Below are 26,398 nucleotides of genomic sequence, written 5' to 3'. Positions count from 1 at the left end.
TGCTGTCAATGATGGATATGATGTTGCCAGGTATTAGCCTAAAAGAAGCAAATACAGATTAAATTTAAAAAGTCCCAAAATGGATCCTTCGGGGACTCCACAGAAAAAGCCTATTTCCAACTGCTACACAGTATGTTTTGTCTTTAAAAATAGGAGTTAAACCATTAAAGGGTAGCACCAGTGAGGTCAAATCAAAGCTCTTTTTTCAGTTTTTATTTTTTTGTAGAAGATTTGTAGTTTTGATTTTTTTACTTTCTGGGGAAAGCTTTTTGCTGATGTTGTGTTTGGTGAAGGGGCTGCTACCGTTCTTTTAGCCAAACATTTTACAAAGCAGCCAAGTGAAAAAAAAAAAAACAGAAAAAAAAAAAACATTTACAGTAGTACTTTGGTTTGAGGGTGTAAAATAATCAAATTAACAGAAGTTAGTAGTAAGAAGTAAATTAGTGGAAGGCCAGGAACACTTTTGAGTTCGGGTATTGTTTAGGGGTAGGATTATATAAATTAGTTTCTTCCCACTCCTTTTCAAACAGCAAATCAAACTCGACTTGACTTTAGTTAATAATCACCATTTTTAATTAATCAAATGTAACTGACATTTGATTGTTTTTTTCTTAAATTAATGCATTTTATTATTTCTGTGATGAGTTTGTTAAATTTTTGTAATTTATTTTTCTTGCATTGTCTATAATTAATGCTTAAATAAATCAAATCAATCAATCAACCAAACAACTAGTCAATCAATCAAATCATAGGATTGATAGATCGACCGATGGACTGATCGATCAATAGGATCAAATCAAAAGGTCAACCTACCGACCACCCAAATCAATCAAATCAGATTTAATCAAACAATGAAATTAGATTAGATTAAATTAGATTAGATCGGTTTTCATTTGATTTAAATTTATTGGTCGGTCAAACAATCAATCAATCAAACTAAATCAAATATATCAAATGTTTGTCTGTCTAGAGAAAACAAAAGATTTCGATGACTTCCTGAGCTGTGTTCCCTCAAAGCAAGTTTCATAAAGCATTTGAAACAACAAAGTAAAAAAGGCAATACTTTCTATTTAAATCATTCTTTACTTACTACAATGATAAAATCCATAAATTATTGTATTATTTATACGTTGGACTTGTTTATCTTTAATGCCATTTATTGTGTTTTTTTTTAGTCAAAAACATATTTGATGTTAGTTTTTGTCCTTAAAGTTTCCATCAGTACCACCATTAAGTTTAAAAAACCCATTTCCCATATGTAAAAATCAACATTTATAACTAAGAATATGTACTTTTAGAGCGTAATGAAGATAAATTGATTCGCGGCTGTTTCAAGTGTTCATCATACAAAAGATGCTGCTTCTTAAAATATGTTTATTGTCAAGGAGAGAAAGAAGACTTTGGTTTTATCAAATAAATAAAAACGCTGAAATTATGATTTTAATCAATAAAAAAACAAATAGTAAAGATTTGATGATTCAAACTCCTGGAAAGAGATTCGGGACACAATGTCCAGGAAAAACTGAAAGTTCTTTCAGAGTGCAATGAGAAAATAAAGAAACTGTAGTGCAGGTCTGGGGTGAAGTGTGTCTGACAGTAGAACGATGACCTACAGGGCAAATCCAACAAAATAAAATTATTGGAAAATATTTTTAGCCAGGAAATTGATTTAATAGAAAAAAAAGCACTATTGCTCCCCAAGGGGAAGTTGAGTGAGCAGTGAGTCACGACCTAAATCTTGTTGTAAACCTTTATAGAAAGCTCAAATCTGAGACAGCACGTGCTGTAAAGCTCAGGGAGTTGTTGTTGAAAATGGGGTTTTTTTTGTAATATAATGATAAATATATAATATTTTGAAGTAAATAAATTTGGCCAATTTTTTTTTTAATAATCCAGTGGATTTGGATTCAAACTATATGCAAAAATAAACTGTTGCATGTCATGACTTGAACTGTTGAGAGGTTTATTGTGAAGTTTAGCTGTTCGGATCAATACCTAGACAGACAGGCAGCTTTGAGGCAATCAGAGGACGGAGGAGGGGGTCAGCTTTTGGGAGAGGGTTGTGTCTGGTTTTGTGGGAGAGTTGCTGCTGCTGCAGACACCAGCAGAGACAGACAGAGAGAAGCTGCTGCCTCCTTCAGCGTGTCTGCATCAGATGAGCGGGGGTCACCCAGGATTCCCTTCAAACTCCAAGAAAAAAGACAGAAAAAACCCCAAAACATGTGACACCATTCTTTTTTTTACCTTTCCTTCTGGAGACGAACTGCTTCCTGCTGCTGCTGCTGCTGCTTTTTCCTCCTTATTGTTGATTATTTAAATGAAGGCGCTAAAAAGAGGGGAGGAAAGAAAAGTGGGACACAAAATGTGAGGAGAAGAGTCTCTGAGAACGCAAGAGACGATTTAGGAATCCATAACGGATCTTTTTTTTCTTTGTTTCCTGAAGGTTTTGAAAGAAGAGCTGCGATGCAAAGCATCTCTTTTATTTGAGATCTTTGAGACTCGGATGTTTATTATGAAGCCTTGAACGGACCATAACGGAAAAGTTTCACCTGGAAAAATGCGATTTTTAACACAATTTCAATCATTTTTACAGCAAAAAATGCATCTGGACAAATGTCATTTATAGACCGCCTGTTGGTTCAAGTCGCCCGCCCTCTGACAGCCGGCTTTCCTTCCTTTTCTCTACTTCAACAAAGAAATCCAGCACGTAAAGCGGACTAAACTTTAAACAGATACGGCGGATCATCGCATTCCTTCCAAAATATCAAGGACAGAGACCGTCAAAACTCCGGAGAGCGAGGCTATATGAAGATCGCGACACGGTTGTTGCTTTTCCCTCGCAGAAATGCCAGTGCGTGCTGTGACCACCAGGTTCATGTACAAGGGACTTTGCACTATTCCAGATGTCCTCACCTACCGGACCCCTGTTAGCCTGCCCGAGGATGAGGTGGAAGGTGAGCTGTCTCCTTGTCTTTGGTTGTCCGCCCAGGTTTGAACTTGATCGCGCGTCAGGACGCACGCGGGGCGCAGCGGGAGAGGAATCAGCACCTCGGAGAGCTCCTGAGCCCCCTGGAGCTTCATCCGTTATTCTAACTTTATCTTCTGTTTATAGATTTTTAAAAAACCAATAGATATTTTTTTTTTCAAGAAAAAAAGTCATAAAACATCTTAATTTTGTAGTAATCACCTTTAGAAGAGGTTGGAGTGGCTGTAATTTTTTGCCCTGGGCTTCTTCCAAGAGTCAATATTAAAAAGAAGGAGATTTTTCCCTAAATAATGTCTAAAAAGTGCATTAATGGTCCATAACAATGTCTTCCAGAGGATTTGTTTATCGGTAATAAAGCATCACCCACCAAAGTCAGAATCTGCTGTTTAGCTGTTAATTATTGGAGGTTTTCTTGTGTCAATTGGGTCTCACAAAGAGAAAGCACTGTTGGCAGCGGTTGGGAACAAAGCCAGCAGGCTGCAATGCAAAGATTCTTCCGATAAGATTTCATATCCAGACTCTTTCATGTGGAGGGAAATTCTATTCCCCTGCTCCCGTCTGAAGGTTGCCCTCAAGTTGCTGCTTGCCCTTGTGTTCAGACACTCACCTGACTTGAAAAATCCACTTTCTCCACTGAAGACTTGAAAGCTATAGAGAAATAAAGAATCTGAGCCGTGGGGAAGCTGAATCTTCACTAATGATGCAACGTTTTAGCTGATTTAGATTCATTAGCTATTTAGTTCAATCTATTATTCACCAAGATGTCAATATTGTTCAAACTTTTTCAATCACTGCACCACTTAAGTTTGTTAAAGAGCTCCTTTGGGGGCTATTTTCACTTTATTCTTCTTTGTTTACAAATTCTCAACCCCTCAGAATCTGCCAAATGTCCTTAATGCTGCTACTGCACCATCCAAGTGGACAATGCGGAAAGTTTTTCTTATCAATGATGCAACAAAATGTTTTTTTTTTTTCACAGAACTGGTCCTTTTTTCATCTAAAAACTGTTCAGTGACTAAAATTTTCATTCACAAAACCTGTAATTACTGCCGGTCAGAAGTTACCTGATTGCTTAACTCATTCAATCACTTTCCTTTAATCATAATTCTCACAATTGCCCTTTCTATGCAGGCACATGTACAGTACGTACTAATAACGGGCCATTTATTGCAGCTTTTTTATGCAACTAAAGCTTAAAAACCTGATAAAAACCCTGATAGATGCAACAAAAGTCACTGTAGTTTACTGTAACACTCTGATCTACGCTTCCTGACAAAAATTAAATGAGATAAAAAGGTTATTTTGTGAAAAACGGAAAGCACGCAGTGAAATCCACAAGACTTTCCCTTGGTGAGTCTGTTACAGGGACGCACACAAACAAACACAAAGTACAAGGACAGCAGGACCTTGCATCACGCTCAAAGAGATAAGTGGTACAATGGACACTACACCAAAGAAGCTGCCTCAAATAAACAAGCTTAAGCTTTAGTTTAAAGCGGACATGCTGGACCCACAAGCGAACCATAAACGGACTTCAAAACAAATGCATCAATAAATGGAAAGTTTTAACTGTTTTTTGGGTAAGAATCTGTTCAGATGAAAACATATTGAAAAAACTGAAATGTCACTTTTAACGTTATTTTACTGGAGTGATCCAGTGTCAACAAATGTAGCAGGAGCACAGCAAATTTTTAATGTCTGTTGTAAATCTCCTTTAAGGAATATATTGTCAGATTGTAGGGGGAAGCCTTTATTTTTCTGAAAATAACATATAATTTTCTTGTCTCCAAGCAAACTTATACTTGCTTTTATAGATCAATTAATTTGTTCCTGAGCCAATCAGGAGGAGAGATGCAACTCCAGAATACCTGGCAGATGATTTTTGTCAAAAATTCAAAAACATAGTGAGCTTCTAAAACTACTCATTGAATAGAATTTACATATCAAAGACAAACTCCAAAGAAAATTGTGTTCTTGGTGTTTTTAGCATGTTCTTGTAGCATTTTTCTCGTGAAAAAGGACATGTATATAAATAAAATGAAGATTATAATTACATTTCTTATTATTTCTATAGTCAAATTGTTGCGAATCAGGAGCAGATGAAAAAGGAAGTGAAACAAAGCTTGCAGGTGTGATTCAAGCTCCTTGATGCATCCAGTAGTAGACGACTAGTTCCATGTACATCTCTGTTTTCCTCGTCCATGCTGTACGATATTGCTCGCCATTTTTGTTGCACTGGTAATGTTAAGTTGGGAGTGTGAGGGGCTGTGAGCTAGTGGGAAAGTGTAAATCAAGGGATGATGGGAAGTCAGTGAAGGCTTCCTCCACACCAAACTGTCCCGCCCTCAACTCAAAGGGGACTTTTGAATGAATAACGGTTGCTCTGCAGAAACTATGACCCAGAAAACAACACAAGTTTTTAGATTTTGGGTAAAAACGGCAGAAGCATGATTAAAAAATAAATGTAGTGATCAAAAGATGATTAGAGTTGAATTTAAATTACTAAATCAAAAGACGGACAAACTAAAAAAAAATCTTCAGAATAATTTTACGGATAATTACTTACTTAAATGGTCATTTATAAGACATAGGCCAGAAACAAGGAACATAATAAATAATTTTATGCAAGGATTTATAATTAGTTTTTTTTTTTTTGGCCTCATGCTTGTTCCCTGAAATTATGAAGATAAATGTGTGACATTTGAATGTTACATTTGCATTTTTGATACGTAAAAAAAAAGAGAAATCTTTTTCGACTGTAATATTTACAAAACAGACGTTTCAAAATAAAAATAAAATATTGCTTAAGCAGGATTACAATAAGTCTCCTGTTTATCGCTTTCACAACTAAACTTCCCCCTTAAAAACCTCAATGTTGTCCCCATTGGTGGCATTCTTATTTTCCCATAATTAAACATTTTCATGCAGAAAACATGAGTTTTATTGAGCTAAGTAAGTGGCAAACATTACTTATTTAAAAACAGGCTAATGACCAGGAATAATTTAGAGGATCCTCTTGAAGTTAATTGGATTTGAATGATTATAGTTAATAAAATATAAAGGATGACGTGTTGCAATCATAAAACGATGTGCTGCCTTTAAATTATATGACTATAAACTTTTATTTACAGGCAAAAGTTTATTCTACTTTGTTTGATTTAAGCCATATTTTAATATTACCTTTACGATACATAATAAATACATCAGCAATGATGATATTTTGAAGACTTCAGGAACAGTGTGTGCTTTCTGATAAAGCATCTGCAGCTCTTTATGGATCTGTTCTTTTAGTCGGGGTGGATCGGGTCAATGACACGGCTCCCTTCCTTTTCCTTTGCCCTTGTTCTCGTGTCGTTCACACTTGATATGCATTCCACGGTTTGTGTGATGGTGATGTTGTGGACTGGACGCAATATTTAGTTTGAACAAATCAAATTCCTCATCAAGAATACAATTTGTTTAAGGTTTGACTGCAGCATTGTGCTCTCTCTGGAGACATCCGTAGATGATTAAGTTTTAGAGTCAGGGGCAAAAGCTATCACTCCTACTTTTAATAGTTTTTTTTTATGAATTTGTAAGCATTTGGACTTAAAAAAAAAATTGAATTATCTGCAAATAATAGGTTTAAGAAAAGGACAACCTCAGGTCAACAACATCGTATTAAAAGTATCACTGGTCGCAAAGTATTCTTAATACCAGCTTCACTTCACTAAATTGTACCAGAATATTGATTCATTCTACTCAACGTTGCTTCAATTCACCAATATTGTTATATTCTTGCTTTTACAAACCTTTATTTTCTTAGGAAATTGACTGACAAATCCCAAAATATAAAAAGGCTTTTTGGTCACAAGCAGCTGCTGTTCTGATCTGCAACCATGTCACACTCCGAACAACTGCATCCCCAAAAATGTCAAGACACAGATTAACTCAATAAAACCATTCATATCATATTTGTGCTTTCTTATCCCCCTTAATTTCCTTAAAAAAAAAAAAAACATTTCAAGTAGCTATTATACATTTACTGCCCTGTAGTTCCTCATTGTTCCACTAGAGGCAGTAGAAGAACGTTTCCTGCTCATTGCAAAATGGCTGCTTCCATGAAATCTCAAAAACTCTCTTGGAGGGACACGTTTTGCCAATTTTCAAAACTTCATGTTAAAAATAACTCAACTATTGTTATGCATTTTATTAAATGGCCACTTGCTGTATAAAAAATCTAAATTTGTTGATAATTAATTCTTTATGATACAGTTACTTAATGTGAAAATGTTTGTATCAAATTTGAAATAGTGGGTATTTTTTTTTTCCCTGAACCATCTTGACAATACGTTTTGATCTTTAACTGGCATAGTTGTGAGCAGAAACTTACCAAATCATTCTACTTATCATGTATTGTCTATATCAGGGGTGTCAAACTCACTCGTGGGCTGAACAGGATAAACCTTTATTGAACACACTAAAACAACATTTTTAAAACTTTAAAAATATAAATTTTTAACATAGCTATGAATAATAAAAATGCAGGAATATAATTCCAGAATAAATCAACTTAAACCTTAGATGACTTTCAATATTTTACTCTCCATAAAAATCTATTTAGTCAAAATTATACAAAATAGATCTAAGCGCAAGATAAGATTGGGGCGTTAATTACAATGAAATAAAATGATCTGGAAGGCCAAATCTGGCCCCTGTGCCTTGACTTTGACATATGAGGTCTTTAGCATAAAAACATTGGCTTTTGTGATCGCTTTCTGGGAAAAGAAGAGTTTAAAAAAATATTTTAATTTAAAAAAAAAAGTGAATTTTCTGACAATTCTTTGATGTAGTGGGATTTACGGTGTTAAAGGTCAGCATTTTTACTCTCATAGTGAGATTTACAAATGAGCCGGAGTTGAGTCACTAAAAAAGAAAGCGTGAATCCTCAGCTTATGTGGCAGCAGTAAGAGTGCTGCAACAAAGTGACAGAGTTAGAGAGGATCAGGTAGGATGTGGAAATGGTTCATTCAAAAGAGAATCCACTCCTACTGGCAGCAGCAACTGGACATCCAGCTACAGAGAGACAACCAGTCGTCCAGACGTGAACCTGAGAGTGACAGACGGAGAGAAGCTGTCATGAAGCTGCTCTGTGAGGCAGCAGAGGAGAAAACTAACCCAACAGTCTCACTCCTCTTCTTCTTCTCTGTCCAAATTCCATCTCTTCAATCCACTTCTCTTTAAAGACCCACTCCGATGACAATTATCTTTTTGGTATTTTTAAGATCCAGTCATTTTCTGACTGGATCTTCTGAAATTCCAATCAACCAGTGCGTGCGAGGGCTCACTCGATCTCACAGGCACAAAAACACCAGCCCTGAAAATTGTAGGAAATGCTTGTGGCCCAGCAGGTACAGGTACAGACAGACAGAACTGTGAACCGGTCAACATGGCTGGGGAGCTGCAGAAAAACTGACAAGTTCCTGGCGAAGAGAAACAGGAAAGCCGAGCATTTAACAGGCAGGAAGACAGGTGAATGTCACGAGAGTGATCACCAGGTAGCAGACAGACAGACGGCCCTGGGTTCGTCTTTTTGTACATAGATCACTGTCAATGTCAGCGAAGTGAGCCCAAATTGTTACACCTCCACTGTCGTGCCTGATACAGAACAAAGAAACCTCATGTCAACACTTCCTGTAGCAGTCTAGTGGGTTTTTTTTTTTTTTTAGATTCACTTTTTTAAACCCCAGTCGTGCTTTTTTTTTTTTGGTTATTTTTAGACAGCACAGCCTTTTTCCTGAGAACTCTCAAACAGAAAAATAAACCTTGTACTTCTTTATCTAAGGTTGCTGAAGACCTACATAATGACACTTATATTCCTGCTCCTGTGAACTCTGTGAGGTAAAAATGGAAACGATTCCCAGCCAAGTGTCTCCCTCTTTAATGAGTCCAGCATTAAATGTGAGGTCCGGTGCCAGGTTCAGCTCATTATACATCACTGATGGGAATTACAAGAATATACTCAAGATGAAACAGGTCCTTTTTACTGAATGATGTCTTTCTAAAAGCTACAAAATGTCCTATAATTACTTTTATTAGATTTTATTTCAATAAATAAGGATTGAACATTTATTCAAATATAAAACAGTATCAGCCATAAAAGTGGTCAAAAAAAAGAATTGGAAAAAATAAAATTACATAACTTCAAACACAGCCTAGAACTGGCATAGGCTTTACCTACACATTTGTTGACATAGATAAGACATTTGTTTCACGGCTGACTAGTCTTGGCTTCCCGGCATTTACACTCTTGGAGGTCTCGGAGAGCTTGTATCGCTCCTCGGTGCATTGCTGACAGAGGATCTGAACAATATTTATAGTTCGGAGCTAGCAGGAGAATTCCCCAGACGAGAAGCATTGTAGAGACGTGAAGAACATCCTCCACTTTGTATGCACGGCTGTCCTTGTTTGTGCTTACAAACGCGACGGCGTTTGCAGTCAAATTACAAGTGGACGAATGCGTTTTTTAATGTGCGTTAGGGTGAATCGGTGGGAATTCCTGTCACTTCTCTCCAGCTTATTTCATTCATTCTGTTTTTATTTCACCTTTAAATACTGAAATTGAGTCATAAAAAAAATAGAAAAAGTCTGCTGCTGTTACTGGATGCCCATTTTCTGGGTATCGTCCAGCGCTTTCACTTATGAAGACCCACTCGTAGCAGACACATTGAAGGACTCTCACTGAGCTCCTCACACAGGCTTCCATCAGTCTTCATTGAGAGGATGTCACTGGATTCTCAGCAGGAACAGTGACTCACAAAGACACTGCCAGGAGCAGAGGGGGGGTTTGTCTGCTTGAACTGCCAGTGTTATGCCTCTAAGACCCTGAAAATCTATTTAAAACAAAGAGGGACCTTTCTGAAAGCCAGAGAATAAAATGAAAAAAGATGAGTAAAGTGAAGCTGAAACACCAATTAAAAAAAATCTGGTTTGTGAAATCATAACAACAGCTGCTGCTAAAATGTAACTCTAGATCTTTTTTAACTGATACTTCCCTAAATGGTGCAGGCAGGTTATCACCTCAGCCTGTAAAGCGCAGAAGGCAGTGATTTCAAATCCTTTCTGACAGCAGCAGTTGTTTTTGCTGCAGGGCTTCAGCAACACGTCCTCTTCCTGTTTGATGGCAGCGTGTCTGTTGGTTTTTAAAGGGAAGACCAAGACAAATATGCTGATGGGAAATATCTGAGGTGAAAGAAAATGTGACAGCTGTAATGAAGTGTGCTGTTGTTAGTATTTTTCATATCTCTGTGTTCTTTTGAGTGTGTTTTTGGCAGGGATGGACGATACTGAGCATTTGGGTATCGATCTGATACCAGTCAGTATTGGCGATATCAATACCAATATCGATACTTTTCATAAATGTGGTGGATATGACATGAACTTTAAAATCTCAATTATGTTATGTTTTTTGTAAGTTTTCCTTTCATTAATGACTTGATAAACATAAAAACAGAATTTGGACAATAATCTTGAATAAATGGAAAATAATGTTTATCAAAATAAAAACTTCTTGAAATTAAATTGAAGTGAAGAAGTGGATGCAAAACAGTCTACAAACCAAAAGAAACAAGTAAATATGAAACAAAAATACATGAAAATGTTTAACAATAGAAAAAAAAATCCACTGGTAGAAAAATTCATAATTTGTAACTTCTTAGCCTTTAAATAGAACAGTAAAAACAGTTGAAAAGTAAATTGTAAAAAACAACTCAGCATTTAAATAGAGTGCAAATAGGGTGGTTACAAATAAAACTGGTTACCAAAGAAATTCTTGATTTTTACAGTTGATCATAAAATCCTGAGATGATTTTATAGTATTTTTTCATGTGCAGGTGGTGTAGTGGTCTGGACTCTGGTTTGAATCCCGGCTGGGGCCTTTTGTATGGAGATTTTGAGCATCCACTCCCACACCCCTAAAACATGCCTCAAAGGTTAATTGAATATGTGTGTGTACTTGTGTAGGTCTGTGACAGACTGGCGACCTGTCACGGATGTTCACTCAACAGTAGCTGGATTGGCTCCAGCAGCCTTGTGACCCCGAAGGAATGCGACGAGTTCTGAAAAAGGATGAATGGATATTTTATGAAGACATATCCTTGCTTTGCTCTGGAGGCCTCAACACAGCTACAGCTTTAACAGTATCTAGATATTTTCCGCCATTGATATTAATTTTTGGGGTATCCTTTTAAACATTTGTCTATTTTTTAGGGCCGGGAATTGATGAAAAAAAATTACGAATTAATCGCAAACTTTTAAAGAAATTAATCGAGATTAATTATGATTTTTTTTTTTTACAGCATCTTCTGACCACTTAATATCTGCGAATAATCACAATAAGAAAATCACACAAAACTCTACATTTAAAACATTTATTTTTAATAAGTGTTGTCAATAGGTTACAAAAAATCAGATTAATCGCACATTTATGTTGTGATTAATCCCGATTAATCGCAACGTTTTACCAGATTAAATATATTTGTACAATATGGCACCAGAAATAGCAAGAATAAAGTACTAAAAAACAATTGAATATTTATTTCTTTTGTACGTGACCGTGGTATAGGTGGGATAATACCCTACGTAATGTTTTAACGCACACCATGAACCGCAGAGTTAAAGCGACGAACTGTTTCTTCGATTAACTTGCGTTAATAAATATTTTTTTTACTTGAAAGTGGTGCAAACGTAAAAAAATTCAATTAAGAAAATTAACCTTGTTTGCTGTTTCTCTGCTCTCATTTCAGATTTTATTTTTAAAATATATAAATAAAAATACATTCCAAAAGTCCTTTAATTGTATGATTCTTTATAAAAGATGCTTGCTAATTTTTCTAATCTTGTCTGACCAATCACCACCAAGAGTCTCTGAACTAAAGTAGATACTTTTTATGTAAATCTGTCCGGACACATGAGCATCCAAACGATCTGGTTTATCTTCGGCCACATTTGGGATCCGACATTAGAGATTTTCAGGAATCTGGCAGATGAAGTGTAATTATGTGGTGGCCGCAGAACGAGGACTGCCTGTTGTTCTTCTCCTCTGTTTGTTTCCTGTGGAGCAGAGACTCCTTCATCTGCCTCCCGCTGCATCAACTCCATTACCGTATCGCTCACTGTCATGATCATTAGAGAAGGTGGCAAGGTTTTTTTTGTTGTTTTTGCAGTAAACTGGACAATCCCAGCAGGGAACTTTTTGATATTTTCCTTAGAAATGCAGTTATTAGGGCTCTATTCTATTTTCTTTTTTGGTAAAACAGCTTTTTGTGGTGTTTAGTGCCTCAAAAAAAACCAGACAAACACAGACAGCAGCTGTGGAATGATGAGGCTCATAGATGTCAGGTACTTACATTTAATGTTTGCGTGTAAAAAGAGGAAAAACACTTAGGCTGTGGAAACCATAATGGAAGTTTTTCCATCAAAAAATAAAAAAATAGGTTTTTGGGGAATATTTCAACTTTACTTTTACTTCTAGAATAGTTTTTTTCTAGTATTTTCTCTAACAGGTTGTGCTTTGAGTCCCTTTATTTCATGTTCACACCTGGTTTAAGTTAGTAATCAGCACAGCTGCTTCTGTTTCACTTAATTACATCTTAAGCAGACTGAGGTCAATGTAAAGTTTAACTGCTTTTTATTATTCAGTATGTATATATATATTTATATTTTTTAATTGAGGCTCAAATGTCTCAGAGCTGAAGTTTATTACTTTATTTATGTGTAAAAAAAAAAACATGTTTAAATTATTTTTATCCAGCAACTGCTCATGGTTGGATGCGTTCATGTCTTCCACAGCCTCAAACCCTCACATGAATCTGTTGATCAGGTTATCGGTAGTGTCTTGTGAAATGTTGGTACGCTTCTCTTCAATGTGCAAAGTTGCTGTATATTGGCAAGAAATGGAACAAATTGTCATCGATGCAGCAATTTTTTTGTGGCTCCTTAAAGGCACACCTGTGCAATAATCATGCTGTCCATGGATTATCTCAGTAAAGGAGAAGTGCTCAGTAGCTGTGATTCCCTTGACAATTAAATTAGATGACAATTTTGATAAAAAAAAAAAAAAAAAAACTCGCATTTATATAAAAAAAAATAGTTTTTGCACTTGGAGGTGATGGTTTTTTAGGTGTATCAAAACTAAGATATTTTGCAAAACTACAATGAATTTGAATTAATGACTCACACACTGCAGGATATCCCACAGCATCACACAGCTTATCAGAAGTTGAGTGTGTCATGTGGAATTGTTGGGTTCACAGCTCCTATTAAAATCCCCAACCACAATCTTCCACGCCACTCCGTGGCCTGAGTAAGACGCAGACGTCTCCTTTGATAGATGATGATGAGCTCTAGTGCTGTGGCACAAATTTGAACGTCTCTGCTGTAAATCAAAGTATTGTTCACATGTTTTTAGAAGACTAGTTATTTGGTGTTTATTTGCATAATTAGGATTTAATTGAAACAGTACATTTGCAAACTTGTGATTTTTTTTTACTTTTCTAGAATTTCGACAAAATTTTGTGCATATGCATAATGGAAACTTAATTATTGTCACAATATTTGAGAGAACGCACAAAATGTTTCAGATCTTTGATTGAAAAATCAATGTATAAATATATATATTCTGATTGTAGTTGCTACCTTTTCTCTATTCGGTCTCATAAGAATAATTTCAGTGTTTATATAATGTCCTTTCTGAACCTAACTGGTCACAGCAGATGGTCACCCTTGCTGAGTCCGGTTCTGCTGGAGGAGTCTTCCTGTCAGAGGGAGTAGTCCTCCTGACAGTTGCCTAAATGCATGCTCAGCATGGGGCATCGCACTGAAAACCTTTTAATATAATAATGATGGTCATTCAACAAGTCCAGCCTGTTATTAAAACTAGTACTGGAACATTCAGCCTCACTGAAAAGAACTAAATTAAAAATTAAGCTTAACTGAGTTATTTTATTGAACTGCCATTCATCTTGTTGGTTGTCTGATGTCAATGGGATTTTCTTTAAATAATAATAATAATCTCTCTTAAATAGATGTTTAGGTTTTGATCTGATTATTCAAAAATATTCTATCCTGTTTCTTTGCGGTTCCTGTTCAATTTTAAGTTGGTACAGGATGACAGGACATTTACAACCCCGCTAGAAATCCTCTATGAGAATAAAACTGTTTTAAAACAAGCTCTTCTAATCTTTTACATCATCCCCATGACAAATATCGCCCTGCTGTCCTTCACAGTGGAAAATTGTTCTCTAGAAATCGTGAGAGGGACAGAAAAAAACTGTTTTATCTTGTTTGGAGGGAACACACGTGATTGTGTTGGCAACTTTTTTCTTTCTTTTTTTTTTCTGGGAATCTGGGAAGCAGACCTTTATGAAGGACTTTATAGCTAACAGGATACTATATTTTTATTTAATTTAAATATCAAAGAGCCTATAATTAATTCACTGATGGATTTGTTTTTTATTGTCCTGTGATACGTGTGTCTATGTTTGGGGATTTCCTGGTTAGTTGAGATATGGACACTTCAGGGGTTTCCCTGCTCCTGCTAGAGGCACTCATTCTTTGCCAGGACAAGAGCGGCGGGGTTTCTTGGCATCAGCCTTCGATGAGCAGTTATGGTTGGCACCATCAACCAGCATGAATCAGTCTGTCAGACGGTCAGAAAGGTCGACAGGATCAGTTAGTCGGCAGATATGAAGTAAAATCAAACTGTGAACTACACATACCATTTTTTTCTTTAGTTTGATGATATTTTCAAGAAAACTTTCCACAAAAATGAAAAACTTAAATCCTCATTGCCTGTTTGCTTCTACGTCTTATTATTGTGATCCATACCGTCTGTTTTTACCCTATTTCAATCTTAAAGTCATTTGTTTTAATCTCCTCCAGTTCCTGTTACTCTCCAGCACGAATGGAAACGTTTAGCCGTCCAGACCTTGATTTCTAGCCGCTCCAGGGAAAAAGCTGCTGGAATAATTTAAATCTTGTGATTAAATACAGGACCAGAGACCCAGCCTTGGCTTTAGATAGCTGAGCCGTTGCATCCTCACAAGGTCACCCCGACTGTCTGATCAAGGACAGAATCAAAGCGAAGTGTGTTTTCCACACTCTAAGGAAGATCTTTTTTCCACTTTACTGCTTTTAAGGAACGTTTTGTTTTTTAGTTTATACTTATTTATGCATTTTTGCATATATTGATTACACTTATGAATATTTCTTTATTGTTAATTTATTTGAGATGCATTTTAATCAACATTTAAGTATTTTTATCCCTTTTTCAATAGTAACTGTACTTTAAAGAGTGATCCCAAAGTTAATTTTAATGTAATAGTTTTATATAAAATTTCAATATTTTGGTGAAAAATAATACAGAAAAAAATGAAAAAATGTGTCATTATATTAATGACACTTTAAATTAAAAACACTTTTAGAAATGTCAATTTTTGCTCCGTCTATAAAGTTTTAAAGATTTTTCCTGTCTACCAGTAAAACAATCAGTAGTCCAGCCACTGCTCAGCTGGCTCAGTGAATTCATTATTTGTCTCTGGCACCAGAGGTCACGACTCTAAATCGAGGATGGTGCTAAGGGAAGATAACAAAACTCAAGCAGCCCTGCTGGCTGTAATTTAGACAAATGTTGTGTCTGATATGTCAAGGGACGGTAAAGACCATGTCACTTGACCAGAAGGACCTCAATTTACTCTCCTTTTGTATTTTTTTTGTTCACCATGTGAGCTCATACCATCACTAGTTCTACCACAATCTACTATCCATCACTTCTAAAGTGCTGCGATTCATGAGCAAAAGATAAATGACCACTGCTTGTCCTTTGGTGTGCTTGCATGCAAATTGTGTTTGCAAAGTCACACGTGCATGCAGATTAGTCCTCTTTATAATTAAACGACTTGACATAAGTCGGGAAATAATCCGTGTTTTAGCAGCACTAGTTGAGTAAAACATAAAAACACGTTTGATGGAGAAAATAGATAAAAAGCTTTTGGTTTTGGACTTAATTAGTCGATTAGATTTCATTTTTTGCCCATTTAATGGTCACGTTTTTACTTCACGTCCTCTCCCGCATTTTGTTGACTCCTTTAGTCAAATCATTTTGTATTAGGAAAAAAAACTTTTTGGTAGGATGCCATCATTTCATATGCAAAGTTTTCAGCATAATTGATGCCTTTTAGCGTTTTAGAAATATGAAACATTTGCCAAAAGCAGTCAAATTATAGAGGGCTTGCAAAATTGTGCTCATATTACAAAAAAGCCTAAAAAGATCTATTTCTGTCAATAATTTTAACTAAACAAAAAAAATTCATAAAGCTTTGAACATGATATAAAAAGAATAAATTAGTATTTTTTGCACTAATTACCATATTGTGCGTTCAAATAACAACTTTGTTAGCACAAATTGTGTTCTTGTGGCCACAAATTCACAGTCTATTATCATTTTGTGTGCACAAGTTATTATTTTGTATGCACAAATGAGCTTTTTGTTTTTTTGTGCACACATGTAAGCATTTTTGTGTTAGCATTTTGTGGGCACTAGTTAGCGCTTTGTGCACACCTGGAAGCATTTTGTGCATTAGCATTTTTTGTGTTAGCATTTTGTGCATTAGCATTTTTTGTGTTAACATTTTGAGAGCTTAAGTTAGCATTTTTAGCACACATGTAAGCATTTTGTGTGTTAGCATTTTTTGTGTTAGCATTATGTGGGCACTAGTTAGCATTTTGTGAACATGTGCACATTTTGTGTTAGCATTTTGAGAGCACAAGTTAGCATTTTTAGCACGCCTGTAAGCATTTTGTACGTTACTATTTTTTGTGCACAAAATACTAACATATGGGCACAAAATCCTAATAAAATGCAATTTAGTAGCAACAAAATTGTTGTTTCTGTGCAAAAATGCTAACCTGAGGAAACTGTGTTTCTAATGTCATGTTCATGGCTTTGTACTTTTACATTTATCTAGCATAATCTAAAAAATAGCAGCATTTAGCTAGAAAATTCCTCTTTTTTTTCCTTTTGTATGACATAGGGTATATAATGAAACTTTTTATTTGAAATAACAAACTTATTTTTTCAATTTTTTAGATAGATTTATTTTATTTATTACATCAAATGCATCTAAAATCTTTATACCCACTCTGACAAAAACTATGTTTTACATTTTCTTCTAGCATTTTTCTGAAGAATGATTACATACGTAAAATTAAAAATAAAATTGGATTTCTTTATTCAAATTGTTGTGAATCAGGAACAGACAAAAAAAAATTCAGTTTAAAAAAAGTATTTCTGATTTAGACAATAAGCTGTCACTAGCTCTTATCAAAGGAAGGGGAAGGGGGGCGGAGTTGTTCTTCACCAATGGTCCCGTCCACAAATTAGAGACAAATTTCAAATAAACTACTTCTGCTCTGCAGAAATTGAGTCCTAGAAAACACCCCGTTTTTTTAAAAATAGGATTTTGACTAATTTCAACTAGTAGATAATTAAAAGACCACTTTTAGTAGAAATCAAAAGATAATCAGGTTGAGACTTTATTTTATTTTTTTTTCGTCATTCAACAGCATTTTGCAGAAGCATATTTTACATATGAGGCAGCATTTACTATTTTATCTTGAAAAGAAAAGTTAGAAAAAGCATAAACATTTTCTTTTACCAGCAATCTCTAAAAAATTCACACATCCGCCCAAAAAGGAAGACAGTATTTTTGTAGCTAACTGAAATTCTCAAAAATTCTCCAAATCCATCAGCTGCTGTGAGCTACTTTAAACTCTCCTCCCTTTCCATCCCCGCTTAACCCAGCCAGCCTTCAAACAGCGTGAACGTAGAAGCGATAAAGGCCGTATGAACATGCTTGTTTCATGCCTCCTTCTTCTTTTCCACAGAGATCCGCGAGGCTTTCAAAGTATTTGACCGAGACGGGAACGGCTTTATCTCAAAGCAGGAGTTGGGGATGGCCATGCGTTCGCTGGGCTACATGCCCAATGAGGTGGAGCTGGAGGTCATCATCCAAAGACTCGACATGGATGGTACATCTCTCTCTCTCTCTGTGGCACACATATGAGCTCTGCGGTGACACCTTTGCATTTCTGCCTGTCTGTCTCATCAGGTGATGGGCAGGTTGGCTTTGAGGAATTTGTCACGTTGCTGGGCCCCAAACTGTCGGCTGCTGGAATGCCTGACAAGTTCCACGGAGCAGACTTTGATTCTGTGTTTTGGAAGGTACATTACTAAAACAAACTACCCATATCTAAAGAGTCTATTTGTTGCTCAAATGATGTGTCAAATTCTGTTTACTCTGCATCCTTGTTTTTTACCAACATAGCGAGTGTTGGAGCTTGACTTCATTTAAATGATAATTCTTTTTTATTAAAAAGCTGTCCATCTTCAGTTCAGAGAGTGCTGACATAATAACTGTTTGTTCAGCAGCCAGTATTGTATGGAGCTGGAGAACAAGCTGAAGAAAGTGACTTTCCTTTGTTCTGTGAGGAGCTGCTTAATCATCACACACTCCTAAAAGGCAATGTGTGTTCTGCTGCCAAATGCTGACCTGCAGCTTTTCTGCAGCCCCGGGGGGTGTTGAGGCAGAGGTTTTTCTCCTCCTAATTAGATTGTAAGAGGTGTTTTCTGTGTTCCCAGTGCGACATGCAGAAACTGACAGTGGATGAGCTCAAACGACTCCTGTACGATACTTTCCGTGACCACCTCACCATGAAAGACATTGAGAACATCATCATGACTGAGGAGAACCACCTAACCAGCCCAGAGTCACATGTGGACATCGACAGTACGTCTCACAAACTTTCTCTCATTTTGTTTTCACTTAAACTACACTTGAACTCACAGGTGTGCTGATGTGTTTCTTCTCTGTCTCTGAATGTCTCCACAGCGAGCCCAACGCAGCAGGAGAAGCACACGTGTGTGCGTAAAAGTCTGATTTGTGCCTTCGCTATTGCGTTTATCATCAGCGTCATGCTCATTGCAGCAAATCAAATGCTCCGCAGAGGGATGAAATAATAAATACAACCAGCGGGAATCAAAAAAGAGCTAAGAGAGGAGAAAAACAAAAAACTAACCAAAACACATTTACCATGTTAGGTTTTATTCACAGCTGACAAGCATGATGATGTTCTCCCAGCTTCCCTCACCAGAATAATGGATGAAATGATGTCAGCCGGTGGTTGTGTGTGCCCATTTATCACACCGTGGCCAGGTGGAAAACAGAACTGAAGGAAAGGCACTCATGAGGGCAGAAAAAATAACATTTTGAGACAACATGTCTTTTTGAAATGCATGTTAAAATCGAAAAAATGAAGCAATACTAAAAAAAAATGAAGTATATGTGTCCTCATGTCTTTATTTACTGTAGTTTGTCAATGATTTTATAAAATCACAAGTTAGGTGAACAAGCACAGTCCTCTTTATTTAAAAATGTTTAGTTTTTATTTTATCTAAACTGAAGTATCCCCATTATATTGCTTTTTTTTTTCCACAAAAAAGTCTTTCTTCCGATATTTGGCTAAAATGAGTTACAAAGTGTATATAAAAAACTTCCATTTCATTTCTGCTAAGGTTATGTGACGAGCCAGGAGAGCAACAATCAGCTTCTTTTGAACTGCAGACAAATGACCATTTAAAGACAGTAATATATTAAGAAAACTGTGACAAGGGGAAAAAAAACCCTGAAAAACAAGATTGCAGACGATGAAAGAGGTCCTCGAGTAAATGTGGCGGGAAAAAAAATCACAGTTTACTAAGAATGAATTTTCACTGCAACTGAATCTACTGCAAGAGGTCTGAGACAGCTTTTTAATTCAAAAATATGTTCTGTCACCTGAAATGTGAGCTATCGCAGCTTTAAAGCTCAATCTGAGGATGTCACACGCATGTGAATGCATTTTTATTCCTTTAGGTTGAACGTTTCTTTTCAATTTAAATTTAGATTCTGAATTTTAATTTATCCTCTCGTGCAAAATATCAATTTCTTAAAAAATCGACCCACTCAAGTGCTACAAACATTATGTCCACTGTGTGAAACGCCTGCAAATTGTTACCCCAATTTTTAGGAATTTGAAACGAGTCAAAAGTGTCAGTAGCAAAATGTCCCGAGACACCAGCTGTGAATACGTCAAGCACTGCTTAAAAGCTACGTTTATCCTGTGCTATTTATATTAAACGTGATCATGAAGCGGTACAATTGCATGTAAGAAAAGAAAAAAAAAAAACGTATGTGTGATCTGCCTGTGAGATAGATTTTTCAGATATATGTTCAAATAATTATGCAATTTGTTAAGTGATCATTGCAAAAAAGAAGAACTTTCTCAGTATTTGGCATTTACCTATAAATGTCAGTTTTAGTGGATGTACAAATAGCAAAATGATAGATACTTTGCATAAATATCTATGAAAAATCCTCTCACATCTCATGAGAAGTAGTTTTGTTTTTTACATGAACCATTGAAAAGACATTTTGTTTAGAATGTATCATGCATATATTTTATTTTTTTATCTATGTTATTTTATCTTTAATATGAACATTATCTTTTTTAAAACTATTTTAAAAATGAGCAAAAAATATATATAAAATGTATATTTATTTACCTTTCAATTGCAAGTCTTAAGCTTTAACTTGTATTGACTTTTGTTAAGGTTATTTTAACTTTACTATTTGTTTAATAAGGCAAGCTTTAAAAAAATACTTTTCTTGTCGTTGATGATTTATCAAAGCTTTACCACAAAAGGAGAGGTACGGCTCAGTGAGAATCTCTGGCAATAAAACTGATTTTTTTCTCACGTAAAACCGATTCATAGCATTACCTCTTCATGTGAACATATCATAAAAGATATGAATTTTGTGCTGTTGTAAGTATAGTCACTGTGAAAAATCTGATGAAACACTATAAGCAACTATCTTAATCTGAGTGTTTTGGTGTTTTGATGAGTAGATTTTTGTATCTTCTGTCGACTAATCGTCAAAAGTGTTGTTATATGTGTACATTTTTGCAGAGGGCGGCTTCTGTTCTGTGCCTTTGGCATTTGAAAAACTGTCTTGCAACTGTAGTAACTCCAGAGAGGCTGGCACAGAAATGATGGAATGTCACTTTCAGCAAAAAACACAGAAGAAAAATGGGTCAATTATATTGTTTTGGGATGATTCCTCTGTAAATCCGTCTCTCTTCTTGATCCTCAGCAGAAGTTGCTTAAACTTCCGTGTAGAAGTTGTTGTTTCAGCCAAATCGAATTTGTCTAGGATCTATCCTGCTTCTTTTCCCCGTTCTGTAAAAGGGAGAGAAGCAGTTATGCACTAATATTAAAGGTGTCAAGATGCATGTAGTGGAAATAAAAGTGCATCAAAAAAATGTTTTTGATTATTTTATTGAATGGAAAAAAAATCAATGTGATGACTTGGTTTGGGATAACAAGAAAAAAACAGGAGTGTCTCAATTTATTTTCATTTTCAAGTCATTTTCAGATAAGAAAATGGTGAAGTTTGGATGCTATCAGACTTTTTCACTGTCAGTCATGAAAAAATTGCCTTGCTGCTTGGTCCAGCCTCCAGATAGTCATGACGTTCATTTCTCAAAATAGCAAACACTTTAGAAAAAACAAAAAAAAGTCACACATCACACTTCATTGAAAACCCTCAAATTCCAATCAGTTCAGACTATTTGTTTCAGAAGTATGTCTGATCAAAATACACAAACTAATTTGTAAAAATAATAACGTGTTTTCGTTGAAATATTAAAACTAAACATGTCTAGGTTTACTTTAGCAACAACGGAGCAGAGAACAAATCTTTTTTAACTTAAAGATTTAAAAATGATGTTAAGGAAAAATGAATTATTGTATTCTACTGTCATTAATGTTTGTTTAATCTGAATCAAGTGAAATCTGAGCTCTTTCAACGTCACTTCCACAATGTATTTTTCTACTAAGAAAGGCCACTGCTTCAAGTGATAAACCAATCCCACACTAATATGCTTCTACTACCATGCTTAACCATAGGAAAATCCAAATTCATCAGTTTAAAGGAAAGGCTTTTTTCAACAATTTCAACCTATTTAAGTTTGCTTTATTTAACAATGTAGTCATCTTTATTTGAGACTAGAAAAAAATACAATTTAAAGCCTTTTTTATTTAAAAAATGAAATTAAAATAAATATTTTCACTAAGTCCCAAACTCACAATTATAAGCCTTTTTCTACAAGCTTATTTGTAAACATCATTTAAAAAAAAAAAAAAAAGTTTGCCGTTGAAGATGATTTTTATTCCAAGTAAGAAGCAGAGGAAAGCCTGGGAATCGTGTGTTTGGCTTAAAATATGAGAGTATATATATTCCATCTGTTGGTAAATCATTCATTTCCTCAGGGACTGTGCAGCTGACTGATGCCGTGTTTGACAGCACATGGAAATTGTTCAAATGTATGTGAGCATATTACTAACAATGCTTAAGCATGAGTACTGTGTGCTATTTAAACAAAGACTGGAGCTTTTACACAAGTAATTGTCGATCATCTCCACACTTTAAAATCACCTGAACTGTTCATTATTTTTCTCTGAAAAATCTGTAATGTACATCACACTTCTGAACAAGATGCAAACAGTTGACTAACAGATTTAAATGTAAAAAACGCATTTTGCAGCAGAAGGGTTGTATTAACCCCACTCGGTGTTCACAAAGACTCTCCATCCTCCTGGAGGAGGAGGCAGAAGGGAGGGAGGGAGGTCAGGAATAGAGAGGAGCTGATGAGGGATCTCATTGTCTTCTTCAACCTCCTCGTGGTCCTCTTTAGTTTTAAGGTCTCTATAAGATAAATAATTGATCAGGGGAATTTAAAATGAACAGAAATGATTAGACATGCCAACCATGAAGGCACAAATGAGTGTGCTTACCCTTTGCTACTGAGAGCGGCTTTCCTCTTCTCCCGTTTCGAGAGCCACTCCTGAACACTTCGTCCAGCCATCATTCTGTCAGCTACATCTTCTTTGTTTTGTTTTTCATCTAAGAAAAAAAACATGTTTTTTATGATAAATTATATGATTTACTTGATAAAAAAATAGTCTTTACAAAATTAGTTTCAGCTTGTGACATCTTTTTAAAGACAATAAATCACCTTGACATGTGGTGTAAACATGATTTTTTGTGAGGCCAATTATTTTAGAAACTAAGCTTGAAATGGTTAAAATCTATAAAAGCATTTCCAATGTTGCTTTGGGTGACTCACTGCAATGTAAACAGCGCCACCTTCTGGCTATAGCTCACCTTCTAATTGTCTTTTCAACATCCGCTGCTCCTCTTCACTCATGTGGGAAAACCTGCAGTTTACGCCAAAATCACAAACTCCTACAGAGAAATAACAAGAAAAAAATATATAAATTGCTGTGCAAAAGAAAGAAAGTTTAAGTCAGTTGTTTGATTACCTTTTAGGAGAAACTTCCGGCAGGGTTTTTTTACCTGCTCGTCATATAAAATAGCAGCAGAATCTGAGGGAGGAAAAAAGTCGTTGATGGTTGTTATTATGATATATTCTTACTTTATAAAACTTAACTATTTGTAAAGGAGGTTTCTGCTTACTTATCTTACAATGCATTTGATTAAACTAACAGTATTTATTACACGTCATATTAAAAGTACATAAAAAGGGTTTAATGTCCTCAACTACCATATCATAAAATGACTCGCCTCTGAATTGGTCAAACCAGGCTTTTTTCGCTCTGTGATGCTGAACTCCATTAAGGTGTTTCTTCCTGTTATGCATGTTGTCCTGAAAGGACCGGTCACAGTAGTCACAGTAGTACCTCTTCCCCATGCTGAAGGTTTAGGGAGCTGTAACCATTCAAACACCTGGAAAAAATCATGAAAGAAAATTAACACATTATGAAGTTATAAGATATCAAATCAAGCTAAAAAAGAAAAGCTAGGTTCGATCCGAATTCTTCCTGTCTCCCTTCCCCTCCATTTTTAAATCCGACTCTCCAAACCGAGGGATATTAAGTCTTTCATCGTGAGGGTAAACCACGTCGCTTTTCTTCGCGTGATTGTGCTCTGAAACACAGACGTTTACATTTAAATGTAAGTAATGACTTTTTGTTGAAGCATGACCTCTTAAAGTTCTAAAACCAATGTTGGTGTGTATATTCAAGCGCTGGAAGCTCCACGCTAATGCTAGCGGACCGGCAATTATTGGTGACGTCATCGAACGAAAGTGACGTCCGAAATATGACACTATTTTTTCATGACTCTCCATTTGGAGGGATAAATGAAGGGGGAAGGGAGAAGGGAAGAATTTGGATTGGGCCCTAGTTCAAAACTTGTCACAGAGATGGCACAAAATATTATTTTAGAGACTCAAACTTTCAGCAATAGAACTTCAAAAATGTCTAATTTTGCAATAAAACTAAATGTTAAAAAAGAAATTTACCAAGAAAAAGGTTAAATCCTCCAAAAGGCCAGCTTCAAGGTGTTTTATAAAAACATTTGAATAATTATTGCTTAATTTTTAAAACGGAGATCACCAATTAGTACACAGAGTTGTGTGTATGTTCAGAAAAATACAATAATATATATATCTTTTAAATCATAAGCACATAGAATTTTCAGCCCCTGAATGATCTAACAATTTTAGCATATCAATTCCTCTAGTTTTAATACATTATGATCTTTTGCTCCTATTTATTTGATTTTTCCTGCCTCAATGATGGCATGAAACTTGAGACTATGTGATACATTATGATACAAACAAGTTTTTTTAAAGCATAAATAAATGAACCCATTCAAACTTATAAATAGACCATGTACATTTTTGTTGGGAAATTTTCATTATCTTCTAAAACGTAAACAAACAAAAAAACAAAGATTTTAATCTCTGACTTGCCTTCCAACTCTGCCATACTTCTGTTATCCAAACACTTTCAGTTCATTAGCTATGATGAATCTGACTGTCCCAATGAAAGTGATCATACATCATAGTGAAGATGTTAACCCAAATCTACCGAGAAGAGTTTAAAGACGCGTGAGAGACGATGTTTTGTAAAGTACAAGCTGCGATATAAAAATTTGGAACTCCCTCTCTTCCTGTAACTTACAGATTCGCATCTGAATTTAGCTTTTTCGTTGATGCAAAAGAGAAAAATTGACAAGATTCAGAAGATTTTGAAATCTACCACGAGACTCGTTAGCCTCTTACTGCATTCTCGTTACTAGCATTAGCAATAAATTACTAGCATTGTTTTTCGGTTATTTTATTAAGCTTAAAATTTTTAGAAAAAACATACCCCAGACAAAATTACCGTCCTCCTCTGATATTTAATATTTTTTTGTTTGTCGTCGACATGGTTTCTCGGTAGGACAATGCCGTAAATAAGATCCCGTCGGAAACGGAAGTTGTTGAAACTTCCGCTCATGCGCACTGCATCTTCGACATGGCGCTGGCAAAGACAGTCTACAATCTCCTCTTCAGGAGGACGTCGACGTTCGCCGTGACCATCATGGTTGGAGCAGTGTTCTTTGAGCGAGTGTTTGACCAAGGTGGCGACGCGGTGTTTGAGCAGATGAACCGCGGGGTAAGTGATGTTTTTGGACGCTCCTTTTAGTCTGACCTTGTGAACGGAGGGCGAAGTACCGCTAGCTTTGCTATTAGCATGTCCGAGTAGCACAGTTGTTGGTTTTATTTCTTTGCGTCAAATGTGTAATTCTACGTTATTTCTTGCCTGTTTTAGAAACTCTGGAAACACATTAAACACAACTACGAGAACAAAGATGAGGAATAGGACAAGGCTGACATGACAGCGCCATCACGACTCCATTCCCCATTCTTCCTGGATTTACCACCAGAATCCCACAGCTGTCAAATTGGACATTGTTTGCACCATGTCTGAGGCTGGAAGAAACTCCCGCAACACCTTTGGAAGGTGGCTTCGTCCTTTAGCCACGTGAAGACGGAATTTAACCACCCATTTTCTTCTCGTCCCATTCATTGCTGATGTCTAAACCCCGCTGTTCAACTCGCAGATTGTGAATTGTTTATATTAAACATCTTTATGTCGTCTAAGTGCAATTGGAAGTGATTTATTACTTTAAATGGTCCATAAATTTCCACGAGAAACTTCAGTTTCTCACACTGTTGGACACACCAACTTCAGCACACTTTATTTTAGCTTTTTTAGCTATTCTTGTATCAAAACAGATCTTTCAGAAGATTCCTGGTCTGTCTTTAAAACTTGTCAACTTAAACTTTTTTAGATATGAAACTGCTATTTAGTAATTTAAAACTAAAATGCATGGGTGGAGTTTTATTTGAGCTAGAAATCTTCCATACTTCCTGTTATGGTTACTCAAACTTGTTAATACGGCAGACATAGGTGCTTTTTACTTT

The 26,398-nt window shown here is 35.8% G+C and overlaps 3 protein-coding genes across 4 annotated transcripts; 2 read left to right on the top strand and 1 right to left on the bottom strand.

Annotated features, from left to right (window-relative positions):
• Nucleotides 1–1,984: 1,984 nt before the first annotated feature.
• On the top strand, nt 1,985–21,137 carry cabp7b (calcium binding protein 7b). Its single transcript, XM_024299576.2, has 5 exons — nt 1,985–2,954; nt 17,909–18,052; nt 18,133–18,245; nt 18,663–18,810; nt 18,913–21,137. Exons 1-5 carry the CDS (start codon nt 2,846–2,848, stop codon nt 19,038–19,040), a joined length of 642 nt encoding a protein of 213 aa, XP_024155344.1. The 5' UTR covers nt 1,985–2,845; the 3' UTR covers nt 19,041–21,137.
• A 1,131-nt stretch (nt 21,138–22,268) lies between these two features.
• zmat5 (zinc finger, matrin-type 5) lies at nt 22,269–25,433 on the bottom strand. Of its 2 annotated transcripts, none has more exons than XM_024299577.2 (6): nt 25,299–25,433; nt 23,707–23,868; nt 23,445–23,507; nt 23,287–23,367; nt 22,917–23,025; nt 22,269–22,827 (listed from the first exon to the last, which is right to left on the bottom strand). In XM_024299577.2, the coding sequence occupies exons 2-6, from the start codon at nt 23,831–23,833 to the stop codon at nt 22,680–22,682; spliced, it is 528 nt and encodes a 175-aa protein (XP_024155345.1). In that variant the 5' UTR covers nt 23,834–23,868; nt 25,299–25,433; the 3' UTR covers nt 22,269–22,679. The 2 variants fall into 2 exon arrangements, with proteins under 2 accessions (XP_024155345.1, XP_036070407.1); XM_036214514.1 differs by lacking the exon at nt 25,299–25,433 and adding an exon at nt 24,899–25,245 and having other exon boundaries at nt 22,680–22,827.
• LOC112163265 (cytochrome b-c1 complex subunit 9) lies at nt 25,409–26,080 on the top strand. Its single transcript, XM_024299578.2, has 2 exons — nt 25,409–25,586; nt 25,743–26,080. The coding sequence occupies exons 1-2, from the start codon at nt 25,446–25,448 to the stop codon at nt 25,791–25,793; spliced, it is 192 nt and encodes a 63-aa protein (XP_024155346.1). The 5' UTR covers nt 25,409–25,445; the 3' UTR covers nt 25,794–26,080.
• Nucleotides 26,081–26,398: the final 318 nt, after the last annotated feature.

The sequence above is a fragment of the Oryzias melastigma genome, linkage group LG12, assembly GCF_002922805.2.
Source record: "Oryzias melastigma strain HK-1 linkage group LG12, ASM292280v2, whole genome shotgun sequence".
Lineage (NCBI taxonomy): Eukaryota > Metazoa > Chordata > Actinopteri > Beloniformes > Adrianichthyidae > Oryzias > Oryzias melastigma.
This window is presented reverse-complemented; position numbering and strand designations above follow the sequence as displayed.